Source organism: Lutjanus erythropterus, chromosome 1, assembly GCF_056507025.1.
Source record: "Lutjanus erythropterus isolate fLutEry1 chromosome 1, fLutEry1.hap2, whole genome shotgun sequence".
Lineage (NCBI taxonomy): Eukaryota > Metazoa > Chordata > Actinopteri > Lutjaniformes > Lutjanidae > Lutjanus > Lutjanus erythropterus.
The window spans coordinates 31,505,218-31,519,742 of NC_139317.1; the positions used below are offsets into that span (position 1 = coordinate 31,505,218).

The 14,525-nt window shown below is 38.5% G+C and overlaps 1 protein-coding gene across 1 annotated transcript in view; it reads left to right on the top strand.

The window, feature by feature from the left end:
* Window positions 1-14,525, top strand: part of LOC146333125 (transmembrane protein 266-like) — a 65,195-nt gene that overhangs the window by 36,758 nt on the left and 13,912 nt on the right. Inside the window, exons 4-7 of the mRNA XM_084724702.1 lie at window positions 7,832-7,986; window positions 10,445-10,518; window positions 12,502-12,558; window positions 13,988-14,126. Coding sequence (XP_084580828.1) covers window positions 7,832-7,986; window positions 10,445-10,518; window positions 12,502-12,558; window positions 13,988-14,126 — 425 coding nt within the window. The remainder of the gene's footprint in view (window positions 1-7,831; window positions 7,987-10,444; window positions 10,519-12,501; window positions 12,559-13,987; window positions 14,127-14,525) is intronic.

A 14,525-nucleotide genomic window follows, 5' to 3' on the forward strand; every position in this document is an offset into this window, starting at 1 on the left:
AGACCATCAGGTGCTGCGACTCTGACAGTCTCAGTGTTCGGTTGCTCACTCGGCATGCTGGTATTGATTACCTTCCCCGATTTAATCTCCCTCCTCTGTTTCCCTGTCCAGCTCCACTCAATCTCACCAACAGTGAGAAACAGTGACAGCTATATCAACCTGCTCAACACACACCGGCAGCTGAGAGGGTGAAGAGAAAAGGAGTGGACAGAGAACGAAAGCACGAGAGATAAAAGACAGAAATGCAAGGAGAGACCAAATGAAAAAAGAACATGCGTGTGTCCAAATAGTCTTGAAACTGGTCTAAAATGACAAAAGCAACATGACTTGAATTTTGTTAATCAATATTTAGTTGTGCAAAATGTCAATGAGAAAATCCACAAAGCTAAAGCGAGTTTGAAAACAAGCAGTCTGAGAGGTGACCTTGTCCACTGTATGTGCTTGTCTACTAGTGACTTGGGCCAGGTGGTTCTGTCAGGCCGTCAGGGCTGAGCGGGTCAGAGAAACAACATTTGCTACTGTTCTGTTGCTTTAATAAGACTCATTAATATACTGCATGTGTCACCAGCAGCGTCTGACTGCGTCCCCTCTGGGCTGGGCTAGTTTTGGCATGACATGAAGTAAGGACACACACATTCACCGAATTTAGCCCATTTGTCTAATGTATCAAAGCTGAGTCCTCACACTGCTTGTGAACTCACACCCCATGTTCATCTGTGGTACGTGCGTGTGTGTGATGATGCACTGGCTTGTGAGGTGCAGTTAGCCTGTAAAAAGACGGTGCATGTTATCAATACTGTGCAGGCTGTAATTCACAGGTTTATTTCTTTGTTGATTCATTTTAATATCCTCAGGTGATAGATTTGTTCTTGGCCTGTTTGCTGCCTTTCAGTGCATTACAAAGAAGTGTAGCACTGGTTACTAGATGTCGTGCTTGAAGGGACAATTTCTGAGGGAATTGTACTTTTTTCCTTTTGGCCCAAAGACAGACAAACTCATGAAGGCCTTTTCAAGTCTGTGTGGACTCCAATTGCTGGATATTTATTGGATCAAGCCCCACTCAGTAGGGAAACACACCAACACCACAGGTTTAGAGGAACAGATTGACATTTGGTGAAATTAATTTGTTCACTTTCTTGATGACACTTAGATGGAAAGATCGATACCACTCTCTTATCTGCATGCTACATATGAAGCAATAGCCAGTGTCCTAAAAGTTTAGTATGAAGACTGAAAATAAAGGGGAACAACTATCCTGAAAAAAGTTTTGAAAAAATCTCTATACCAGCACCTCCTAAAGTCTTTGTGCTAACCTAAGTTAGCCAGCTACTGGCTGTACTATTACATTTAGCATACAGACAAAAAGAGTGTATTTCCCAAAATACTGTAATCATATTGTGCCTTTATGGTGTGATTTTGTTGCTCAGTGCTGAGAATCTTTCTGCTCAAACTCAAAGATCACATTCCTTAGTTACTACTGATAAATACATCTTTATATATATGCATAGATGACAGTTTATTTTGTCCCACATTTCCAAAGCATTTAAAGGTGTTTTTACCTGCAGTTCAGTAGAGATACTACTTAATAACACAGACATGCATTAATTGAGGTAATATACCAATATACCATGTACCAAGAGACAGGACCAAGGGATGTAGTAAAGGAATTTCTGACTCACAATGTCATTGTAGCTAAAATCCTTGCTATTGTTGAGCTATTTTGGTGGTATTGAGGGAAATAGTAAAATGACCTCAAAAGTGGAAGTTGTTTTCAGTAGTATTCATTGTGATTGGCTGCCCTATGAAATGATTCCTGGAGCCATTAAAACCCGAGGAGACTGTACCCTTATAAAGTTTGTGAGATGAGTATTTCACTTTTACCACTTCATTTTACTACTCCCACTCATGGAGTTTTATTGTTCAGGTAATTTTGTCTTATTTTTTACTTCCCTGCAGCAGTTGAATGAAGCATGAAATCGTTTGATATAAGATGCACTTTGATGGACTATCTAATCATATGGTGGAAGTTTGCTAAACCATAACCTGTGGAAATGGAGGTTGTTTGAACCAGTGAAATGTTTGGATGACTTAAAATGCATGGATTTTCTTTTTTCTTTCTCCTTTTTTTTTCCTTCAGAGTAAAATAAAGATAAAAGCTATTCCAAAACTGTCTGCAGTCTCACTTTCATCAACAGTGGTATTTCCTTGTTGAGTCATGTCAGTGAGACAGTTTTAGAGTATGTTCTCGCTGAATTAAATGTTACATTTATTTTGTGCATACAATCAGATCTGATTAAAAGGTTTAGTTAAATTGGACTCTACTGTATGCTGTGTGCTGCTGAGAATAGCCACAAATCCATAAAGGTTAGAGAAGGTTATTACTGGAGGTTGACTGGTGCGAATCCCCAGAGTCTCATGTAAAATGTGGGTGGAGAGGGTGAATGAGAAACTCTCCTCACCTTCAACTGCCGTCAAGGTGGCTTTCAGCAAAGCACCAAAACCAAACTGCTCCAGCAGAGCAACAGTCGGTGAATGTATGAATGAAAAGCAATGCATAACTAAAGGAGAGCATTCACTCAGCTTACATTTAAAGGTCCAGTGCGTAAGATTTATGGGAATTTATTGGCAGAATATGAAGACTGTATGTAATTTAATATTTCAAAGTATGTTTTCATCAGAAATTGAATTATTTTTACCTTAGAATGAGACGTTTATATGTACAGAGTGGGCAGGTCCTTTTCAACAGAAGCCACCATGTTGCACTGGCATGTTTCTACAGTTTCCCAGAAAAGACAAACCAAACACTGGCTGCAGATACGACCTTTCACTTTTTGTGTGAGTTTTGTGCCCACCCTAGTTTCTGGTTCTCCTCCGTGTTTGGAAGGGGAGAGTGAGACGAGCCAATCTGCAAGCTCACTGTGCCCCTAAATCGTACAAACTAATCTTAGAAAACACAATGATTTATGTTTCTTGTTTAATGGCCTCATGAACAAAAACTTTTCAGAGTATTTTCAGTCTCCCAGTAAAATAATAGTGCCATCCTTTTATTTAAATGTTTTATTAAGTTCTCTTATACTGTCGTCTGCAATGACCGCTTTGATTGAGTTCTCAAAGCCTGTTTTAATTTGGTTAAAAAATAGATTTTCACAAATGCCTCACATCTTATTAACATTTTTTTTGTGGCAAACAAACTGAATCAGGGATGTAATAAAACAGTTTGTGTTTGCTTGACTTTCAAGTTCCTTTAAGTTTGGGAACATATGCTGTAGGCTGTGGCTGGCATGCATGAGAAATGAACTGCTGCTGATTTGTTGTTGAAATTAATATTGACAATATGTGACTGGACACTAAAAAAAAGATTGTAGTTATGAACAGTGGTCAGTTGGTCCTTGCACATATGCCATGACAAGATCTCTGAAGTTGAGCATGGTTCGTAAAGTTATAGATTTTATGGGTTTACTCAGTAGAACTACACAACAAACTCACGTTACCTTCGTGAAATCAAGTATAAATTAATAATTAATTTAAAAATTTATATTAATAAAGATTAAGATAAAATTAAATTCAAATAAAAAAAATTAAATTAAGATGAATAAAGTTTAATATTAGTTCAAGAATATGTCCAAAATTTCTTCTTCTTGTTCTTCTTCTGTTCATCATGTCAGATGATGATGTAAACGATGGCAAAATATAACAAAATATACTTTTGTTATCTTCTTCTCTGTTTTTGATAACAGAAAAATGTGTTACAAAACAGCATTATAAGAGGTATAATGCTGCAGAGATGCCCTGGCCTGCAAATATTGTTCTTCAGATATAATAAAACATGTTCGCTTGATACAGACCCCAACAAATGTCACATCACCATGGTTTAAATTTTTTTTCAGTGGAAATACAAAATTGTGATGCAAAAATTATCATTCCCACTAACTATGAAACAAATCACATCATAATGTCTCAGAATAATCACAATATGATTTTTTTACCATATCATGCAGCATTCGTATTAATTTATATAGTCATATGTTGATTTTATTTATACACTATATATAGGTTGACATGTAGGCTGGTTCTCAGAACGACACGATACCTGGCATCCACAGAGTCTCGCCGAGACTCTGGTGGAGCAGATTCTACACCATCTGGAGCTCACACATTTGTGCCACCCCACCCAAAGCCAAGAAGATGATTGCTATCAGCATGATTACACCTTTATTAGATTAGCTGTGCATTGTTTACAGGCTTGTGGCTCTGCCCGTGCCAGCCTTTGAACGAATACTTTGCTCTGATAAACCAATGGGAGAGTGGAGTGATCAACCCAACAGCTGCTGAGAACATTTACCTTATTGCTACATACAGTAAATGTGTTTCTCTGTGGGAAAATCATAAGGAGAAATTTATAAAAATGTGCCTATTCTGCTCTTGTGTAGTTTATTCTTCAGTGATGTCCTGTGTCTTCATGAAGGGTCTTTTATTAGGATCAGAATTTTGTTGCACTTTAATTTACAGCACACTAATAAGATGTAACAAGCTGTACTTTGTATCAAATTAGACAAAAACTGGAAATATTTTCTTCATGCTGTCTAATTACGATATAACTACTGTATAATAAAGAACATATTATTTCTAGTTTTTGTCTTATTTAATAAAAAGTACTACTTGTTACAATGTATTAGTGTACTGTAAAATAAAGTGCCATCCAGGGCCTTAAACACATATAAAGTGGTAAGATTTTGTCTAGAATTCTGGTTAAGGAATAGGGAAGAGAATTATGCTAAAATCATTAGTTGTCTCCATTATTCAATTAAGGTATATTCAGCTTAGACTGACGATCTGTTGTGGAGGTTGTGTGAAAATTCAGTTCTCCTTTATCAAATAGCCAAATAGCCACACGTGAAGTAAAAAAAAAAAGACACATGTGTGGCCTCTTCCACTTATTGAGCACAAGTTAATATGTCAGAGATGAGGAGGTGACACGTAAAACAGCCCTCTCCCCCCAGGGATAGTTTTGCAACAGCACTGAATCAACCACAGTAAATGCTCTTGGTCTGTTTGTAGTCATGTGCTTGTACTGGGAGCCAGCCAAGATATTCTTACCCCATATCATTTTATCTACGGAATAGACATTCACACAATCCGCTGTAGAAGTAAACGGATATATTTCAATCTGTCATTTCACAGCTGTGATTTTCTAAACTGGGGTTGCAGGGGTTGAAGTGGGGTTGTATAGGTAAATATAGATAGCCAGTGTATTAAGTACAGTAGGTAGTAGTTGGCATACCCCAACTTTGGAGAAGCAGAGTTACTTCACCGAACATAGGAGTTGCTAATCTAGAACAGCCTCAATCTGTTTTCTTTGTGTTATTGTGTGATTCTGTGTTTTTAAAGCATAGTTCAAATTCACTGAAGTCACACAATAACATAAACAAACTTATCAGTTGAGGCGGTGGTAGTTCAACAACTCCCATGTCCTGCGAAGTAAAATTTCTGTTTTTGCAAAAGGAGTCTGGTGTTTTTGGAAAGTGATATTTGGCTTATATGATGGAAGTTCTCTGTTGAAAAAGACTAATGCCAACAACAGCATACTCTTAAAATAGACGTTAAATACATTTGCTGCTGACTGTGTCCACAGCAGTGTATTGCTTAGTTTCGCTATTAAAATAATCCAAACTATCTATTTAATTTGTTTAATTCCTGTTTTGTAAATGATTCAAATCCACTGTCGGTTCAGTCAAATACAGCTCTTTTAAAACTAATTTCAAAGATAGCACATATCTTCATTGTGATGTGGTTTAATCAGCTATAACTGGTATTAAAACAGATAAAATGTCCAAATTCTTCCATAATGAATGCAGTTTAATCAGTTTTGAAGCCTCAGTGAAAACTGAGCCATTTTGCCACCGTCGCAGCTCATATTAGCATCATGCCAAGGAATGAAGACATGATCAGAGGAGAGAAATGCTCTGCCAACGTCTGTCTCCTCCATGCCAGTGCATGGGGAGAAGGGAAAGGTAGTGGGCAGAGCCAACTTTCCACTCCAGCTGGAGAGCTGGTGAGAGGTATTGTTTCTCTCATCTCCTACTGTCAGCCCTTGTAGTAGCTGGTCTGCAAGACTAGCCACTATTTCAAAATAGCATTGAGTCATCTTGCCAGACACCGTAATGACCTAAATGCTGGATTCGTACCTGGCAAAACAGAGCTTTTGTTTTTTCAGATCTTAAAAATGTTCACCTATTTTCTCTGGAGCATATTATCTCAGTTAAAGGCCTGATTTTCCTCCACACAGGAGACTGTGAATTTCTAATTTATGTACTGGATGTTTTACTCCATAGATTCACAAACAATTCTCAAATTGGCAGTAGAAGTGAATTCCATTTACATTTCAGTTTATATCTCTTTGACTTGTGTCTCAGGCCCCTAATTTTGCTGAAACCCTTTCTTCTAAGCAGCATCCTCTACAGTGACTCCCTTCATCGCCATGTAAAAAGGAGTCCATCAATATTCCAGTCACACCTACAACTGATGGTCAAGTCACCAGTTCACAGAGCTTCACTGTCCCTGTCTCTGTCAATGCTGTCTCTGACCATGCTTCCTTTGCTCTTGCTATCACCACCAAACTTTGCCTGGATTAAACAGACATCCCCTTTCATAAATGTAAACTACTGCCCTCTGTTGGCCATGTCAGGGAGTTCAAATGGCGAGATCAAACCACTGAAATATTGTTCAGCACTGCTCCCAAACTAAGAATCAACTCAAGCATAGATACAGCAATTAACCGATATATTTGTGTTTAAAGGTAGTACATTGTCCTCAGATAATTCCATTTAAGGCAACCAAAGATGAAATATTTTCTTGTTTAACACTGGAATGGCCAAGACGGTCATTTTGACAATTTTCAAATTTATGTGTGCACTAACTGTGATGAATTAAGAAAACACATGCTGACTTTTCCTAAAAGTTTCCTTATTTCATTTAAATGTTTTTATATAAATCACACAAAAGTCAGAAGAAAATGTGATCATTTGTACCTATTTTGGTCAGACCCAGTCATATTGACCACATGGAAATTGCTGTGGTAATATTGTTAATGTTTTATGTTGTCTGAGATGCATCTTGGTTGCTAAGCAACTAACATGGCAGAATTATTTGAGGAACGTAAAGTAGGGGAGACCAGGGACGGTTGTAACCTTTTTGTGTCAGTACCTATAAACTTGCTATTTTCACAGAAAGAACCATTATTTACTACAAATAGCAATTTGTCCAGTGTTTGTTTTTTTGTTTTATATTATGTACAGTTTAAAGAAAATACACAAAAATGACAAAGATAACAAGCAACCACTGCAGCTGCACACACCAAAATGGGAGCTGTGCCAGGAGAAGATGTAAACCTATTGATAAAAAACCCACTGACACCTGCTGGAAATTCAGAAAATTTTCACTTCTGTATGGTTTTATCTTTTAGATCCACCTGTTTTCAGCCCTTTCTTATAGGCCATGATTATTTTCTGTGACAGTTAAAAGGAAATTCTTTGTAGATCTTCAAATAAAATGTTTTAGCATTTTATAAAATCCATGTATTTCTTGTTATGATTAATCTAAAATGTGAGGGTTACCCTTGTTATGAGAGATTATGGATTTTGGAATTAAATGATCAAAATGAGCTCTTATGGCAGCTCTAGCAGCTATGACATTCTGGCTGTTCTAGTGTTAAAATAAGAGATTACTCTTTTGTGTCTCTTTCTTTTGTGTATTATGTAGTCTAGAAATTGCATGGAATAATCATTACTGATACAAATCTACTTACCTCATTTTTTGTGTTGTCTCTCCTCAGGTCCAACTGGCTGAAGCCCTGCTGCGGCCGTCGAGTGGCCCTGTGGCAGGTCTGTCTGCTCAGCGCTGGCTTCAACTGTATCTTGGTGGCCTGTGTCATCCTGGTGGTGCTCTTCCTGTCTCTGGAGCTGCTCATAGACACCAAACTCCTACAATGTAAATAGTGTGCCTGCCTGGAGGCTTATTTGTTTATTTCTCCTATTTTAACCTTTATATTTTTGTCAAGGGAAGGTTTGCTGAGCATGCATATTCTTCTGCAGCAATACACTGTGTGACGTTCATGGAACACCTGGGAGGCATCTAGTGCAACACACACTAGCGGCTCCACTGGAGCAGTGGAGAGTTAAATGCCGTACTGTCCTTGAGCATCCACCCACCACTTCCTTATTAACTCCACTGGTGCTGTTCCTGCACTGTGACCTACCTGCAGACAGGGTCAGAGAGAGCGAGAGAGGGAGTTTCTTTAAAAAAAACCCCAGATATCTGTGTTATTATTACTTGTATAATTGCTCTAGTACACTGATCATTCTCAAACTCCTAATAAAGACACAAAGTTTAGAGATTATCCTTCAGCACGGTCAACATAATAAGACATAAGGGAGAGCACATCACAGTAAAAAGGTCTTGGTTTCAGGTCTCAGCTGTGTGTCTCTCTGTGTGCAGCTTGCTACCTCCCCTTGTGTCAACCGAAAGTAACTATGTGCATTTACTCATACTGTACTTTAAGGTGTACTATTCAGAATTTCCCCCAAAAGAAAAATACCAAAATAATCATCATCACACACGACCCACCAGAAGTGTGTGGGCGCTCCACAGATCCCGCCCTCTGCTTGTACCTTGTGAATGAGAATCACCCATCAACTATCTTTTTGGTACATCTTAAACAGCAACTGAAAAATCGTACAAATTCTACTTTTAAATACGATTTTGAGGCACTTGCATTTAACTTGAGTTTTTTTTTTTCATTTTATGTTGCTTTCTGTCTTTCTACTCCACTACAGTTCAGAGGGCAGTATTGTTCTTTTTACTCCACTGCATTTATTTTACAAGCCTAGTAACTAATTATGATTTCACATGAAACTATAAAGGTGATAACCTTATAAAATGCAATATATTGTTAAATATTTAGTGCCTCCTTGGAGGCCTGTCATATTTTAGATGTCAGAGTTGTTAGAAGCTCAACCAGATAGTTCCTCTCTAAACCTCTCAGATGGTTTCATTCAAATAAAGGTAAAAGAAAGTGTGTTTCAAGAGAAAACAAAAACAAAACAGGAGGGAACAGGAGTCTAGTTTTCTCTCAGACCACTTGAATTAAAATTATGCTTAAAAAATATTATGGAACTTCTGCCCATTGATGCCAAAAATAAATTACATACCACTTAAACTGGCATTTTGAATGCAGAATCTTAAGTTGTTATTGAGTATTTTTAAATTGTTGCCTCTTTACTTTTACTTAAATGTACTACAAGATGTTTTGAACTGGTTACGAAACAGTGTCAATTAAATATTTACATTTACTTTATACTGCATCTATATGACCTACATAAGCAAATGAGACAAGCCTGTTTTTACGTTTTCCCTGGCAAAAGGCTACTATGAGTATCTTAGCCAAATTTTTTATTCAGATATTTTTTGTTATATTTTGTGGTTTTGGCCCACAGGGCCTCCAGAATCAGCAAAATATGAAAGTTCTATGTATATGTTAAAGTGTCTGAATACTTTTTCCACCACTTGCCTTGTATGTGTTAATGTTGGTGGATAAGGGAATCTAACAGGGCTGTATATAAATTAAAGTACTGAATACTGTGTCAGTAATAATCTTTAGACTAAGAATTACACACTCAAATAATCTACATAAATGAGACTTTGTCCTTGACAATTTACAAAGATTCATGTCTGAAGATCCATTACTTGTCAGTGTTGTGGAAATCATCGGAATAGTCATGTGTATGTGTTTAGTGTCCAGTCTTTCCACCTCTGCTGTGAGGGCAGTCCTGCCAGTCACAGAGGAGCTGGCGGTGTTGGATGGTAAATGGTTGTGATGGAGAAAGGTGATAATGAACCAAGTCTCTTGTCAATGGCAGCAGGCACACATCCCCATCGATTTCTGGCCGGTGTCCAGCTCTGATGACACCTGAGTCTTGCTGCGGGGACTGCAGGACTTTAGTCACTTCAGACCTGTTGTAATCTAGTGCTTCATCTGCTGCCTGTCCTGCAAGACAAATAGAGGAGTGGGCAATAAGGTGGGAGTGAGTGGAAGAGTGCAGAGAGAGATTAGTGGTGTAGGACATGAGTAGATACAGGTTGGTGAATGAGTGGAAGAAGCACAATGAGAATGTACAGAGTATTACAGAGATGAGTGCTATGGATAAAAATTCAAAATGCATTCAGGCACAAGAGAAAAAAAATATTTGTGCTGGACCTTCTCAAAATCAGAATATAAAGAATTATATTTGCCCCACATGGCACATGCTTTTAGAAGATACCGACTTCAATACACAAAGAAATTTTGACAGTTATTACTTTTTTGGTTTTATCTCTTAACTTGAAATAATTTGCGATCTCATGTCATTGTTTTCCGAGTTAATATTTTCCCATTTTTTTCTCTGAACAGTTTCCAATGCTTTCCAGTTTGCCAGCATTATCCACTGGATCAGCCTTATCATCCTGTCACTCTTCTTTTCAGAGGTAAGACATATTTATTGTTGTCCATAAAACCTTATTTTTGGTACCACCACTGTTTTTTTTTTTTTTTTTAAATCTTAAAATCTTTCTTCATATAGTTGTCTTCCTCAAATTTCTGTTATTTCCCACATACTTGCTCTTGGTCTCCTGTATGATGCTATATGGTCACTGCCCCGACTAAAGATTTTCCTAATCAACTAGTAGTTATCAACTAGTCATTCTGAATGTATTGGAAAAAAAACAGCAAGGAGGCTGAACATTTTGTTCATTTATGTCAATACACTATAACCTGGTTTAGTCAAAACACAACATAAAAAAAAAAAAAAAAATGAAATTAACTTGCTACAAATCTGTCGTCCCTGGAGGCAGAGCCTGGATCAGACCTGCTGTAAATCACCTTGGTACCGTATTCCCTGTCATAAATCTGGCCTCAGCCGGTACTAAGACTGCTAACTGAGCTAACTAGCTAATGGTAGCTACAGCACAGTTAGCAGCAGTGCAACAGTGACTTTGGTGGCTGCTGAGCCTGGTTCATTTGCCCACTAGCCTGGCTCTGGCTCTGGTGCTCATTCTGGTGAGCACTAGAGCCAGGTGAGAGAACAAGAGCAAAGGTCCATGTTGCCACAATCCCCTGATACTTTTGTTCTGGGCCTAACGGTATGGTGCAGTTCCTAAATGGAGTTTGAAGTGTTTTTTTTTAATATTCTTTTTATATATTTAGCCCTACTGTTCACAGTTTTCATAATTGAATTAAATCGAAAACTACATTTCTTTAACTATAGATTAAATCCTATCTACATCAATGTGAACCATGTACAGGCCTACAGGACTAGAGTATGTGCCTACTAAGGAAGAAATGCTACCTTGAGGCTGGATAGCCAGTAAAAAGTCTATCATTTGAACCATAATTGTAATTAGTCTTAATAAAATTTGAACCATTATTTGATAAAATAATGTCTTATCATCACTGTGGAGTGGTGAAAAACAAAATGGAGAGGGGAGAATTTGGCCCACAGGCCTCCACTCCAGTGCAAACCAATTACCCTGACAGCCTCAGCCCCAATGCCCTAAACCAAACATTAATTACCAGTGAGCCAGCAGGAGCAATAATTAAAGCTGAGCTTAATGAGCAGTGGGGATGGGGTTACGGTGATACGATCCATCCAAACACCTCGCCCCACTGACATCACAGAGGAAGCGTCATCTGGGAATGGTGTTGGATAGATGTAGCATATCGCCCAACCAGTCCCTTCGCACCAATAAGAAAACAGGATTCTAACATGTGGGCGGAGTCCCTGGCCGTCTCACTTGACACCAGCACTGTTGTCCAACATGTGCTCCAGATGATGGATTAGCAGCACCGCTTGTACATGACACCCCATGCTAATTGGAGTGTGAATCAATGGCCCTGCTCAACAAAGGGTCTCACACGACCAAGAGCATTTACAGAGCACAATGTTGAATTTGATAGGTGATCGGATTACAAGTGTTGTGTTGTCTTTTTGTAGGTCAAAGATCAGGAAACAGGCCATAACTAGCTGTTCTTGAAGAAATGCTTTCTTTTTCTTTGTGGTGTTTCTATGATGTGTCAAATGCAAATCAGTGTGTGTGCGTGTGTGTGTGTGTGTGTGTGTGTGTGTGTGTATTTGCATGTATTTACTATTTTGTAGATGCAACATATTCTACACAAAGCAAATATAGTTAGTCTTTTTTATTTTGGGCTATTTTAAGGGACCCAGTGGCACATATTTTAGCATAGTTATTATCCTATTTGGGAAAAAAGGTATTTAAGGAAAAAAACTGCACCACACAGGCCTGTTCTCAGTTTTCAGTCTGTCTTCACACATCTTGACAAAGGATGTCGGATGTGATGACAACTCAAAAGACTAAGAATATCACAAGAGCTTTTTATATGTATTAGCATACTCCCTCACCCGTCTATTTTAATGCATTCGTTTCTTTCTCTCTCTCCCTCGATCTTATTAGACTGTCTTCAGGATTGTAGTGCTCGGGATCTGGGACTACATAGAGAATAAAGTTGAGGTGAGTGTCGGTGTTCTGTGTTTATTGGCAGACACTGATGACCAGTTTTCAGTTTCTGTCAGTGTAAGATATTATTTTCAGTTGAACCACCTGTTCCAATATTATGCCTACATATCTTTGATTTCTTTTCAAACCAGAGTTTACACTTTGTAGTTGTAGAAAAGGTTCACTGGTAACACTTCATTTGAAGGGCTGTGCATAAGACTGTCATTATACTGTCATAACCATGTCAACACCTGTCATGAACATGAAGGACTTTTTATTAATGTTTATGACTGATGTCATTATGTGTCATTCAGTTAATTATATATGTAATTTTAATACAAAGTTGACATTATTTGAAATCTCTCATTATTAAATTTAAATAAACAGTTTAGTTTATGTTTTGACACCACATTAAACTTTCATATGTGGTTGGTTTTGACACTAGCCATTATGAGACCATTATATGTGTGTCATGAATATTTTCCTTGACTTCCAGTAAAGAAATACACTTAGCATAAAGATGTCATTAAATATGAGAAGGCCATTTTGACAGCAGAGTACAGTACCAAGGTGATTTAGCTCACAGTTACCTAATGGAAAGATAGGGGTCAGCTAGTTTACTTCTTGCTTAAGTAGCACTATCTGATGTTATCTATAGCTGGCATTAACTAGTTAGCTATGGAGCTCACTGCTTAATTAGCTGACCTAGCTCTGGGTTGCCAGGAGTCAAACCCAGCAAGAAAACCACACCGGCACTCTATTCTCTGTTGTTAAACTGGTCATTGTCAGTCTTGAGGGCTGTGTCTGCCATGTTCAGTCCAGCCAGAGTCAGCTTGCTAGCTGTACGACAGGGCCTGGGCAAAAGTGCTGAGAGCTCAGTACTACGCTGGTCAATTCTCAACAGAGACGAGAAGGCAGCGAGACATGTCACTTGCAGCTACTCCTTCATGTTCATGACAGGTGTGGTGACATGTATATGCCAGTGTAATGACGGTTTTACACACACCACTTCAAAACTGAAAAGTGTTCACTGGTTCACCATTTTGGGAAATGCACTTATTTGCTTTCTTGCTGAGACTTAGACGAGAATATCTATACCACACATAAGTGTACAGTAAATATGAAACTACAGCGACACAGCTAGTTAGCTTAGCTTAGCATAAAGACTTTTGTTGCTGTCCAAAAGTAACAACGTCCATCTTTCAGTAGCTTCATATATAACTTAACAGACATGTGAGTAGTATCAATTGTCTCAGCAAATAAATAATAAGACATTTCCCCACTATTACTATAAAGAAACATACTGTACATGCATACATGAATGAACTTAACATGTGGGCCCAGCCTATGAGGTCGGGGCTGGATGCTGGCAGGAGCCTATAGTAAGCACAAGCATTTGCACATGTTTGAATTTTATCTGTTCTTATATGTATGACCCACTCAGGTGTTTGATGGTGCTGTCATCGTGCTGTCCCTGGCCCCCATGGTGGCCTCCACGGTGGCCAATGGGCCCAGCAGCCCCTGGGACGCCATCAGCCTCATCATCACTCTACGCATTTGGAGGGTCAAGAGGATCATTGATGGTGAGGCAGGCAAAAACCTTGTATCAATCACAGTTGTCTTATTGAGTAGCTTGCATGTGAAACCGATTAATTTTGTGGAGTGACTGAAGGAAATACCCATTCTTTCTTAACTCACTGGGGCTCCACAGATGCATAAAAATCAGCTCGCCTTGAAAGAGCTAAATGACCCCATTCTCTCCATGATTATACAAATTATTTACTATTCAGAACAATATAGCTATTGATCAACCCTCATGGTAAATTGCTGCCACTCCGCTACTCTAACTTTTATTGATTGTACGGGCCTGGTTAAGTAGATTCAGAGAGGCCATAATGAATATAGTGGTTGTTCTCCCCTATGCTAATGCTGACTGGTTCGATATCTGTTTGGAGGTCACCCTCACCACAGGTCTCTGACTG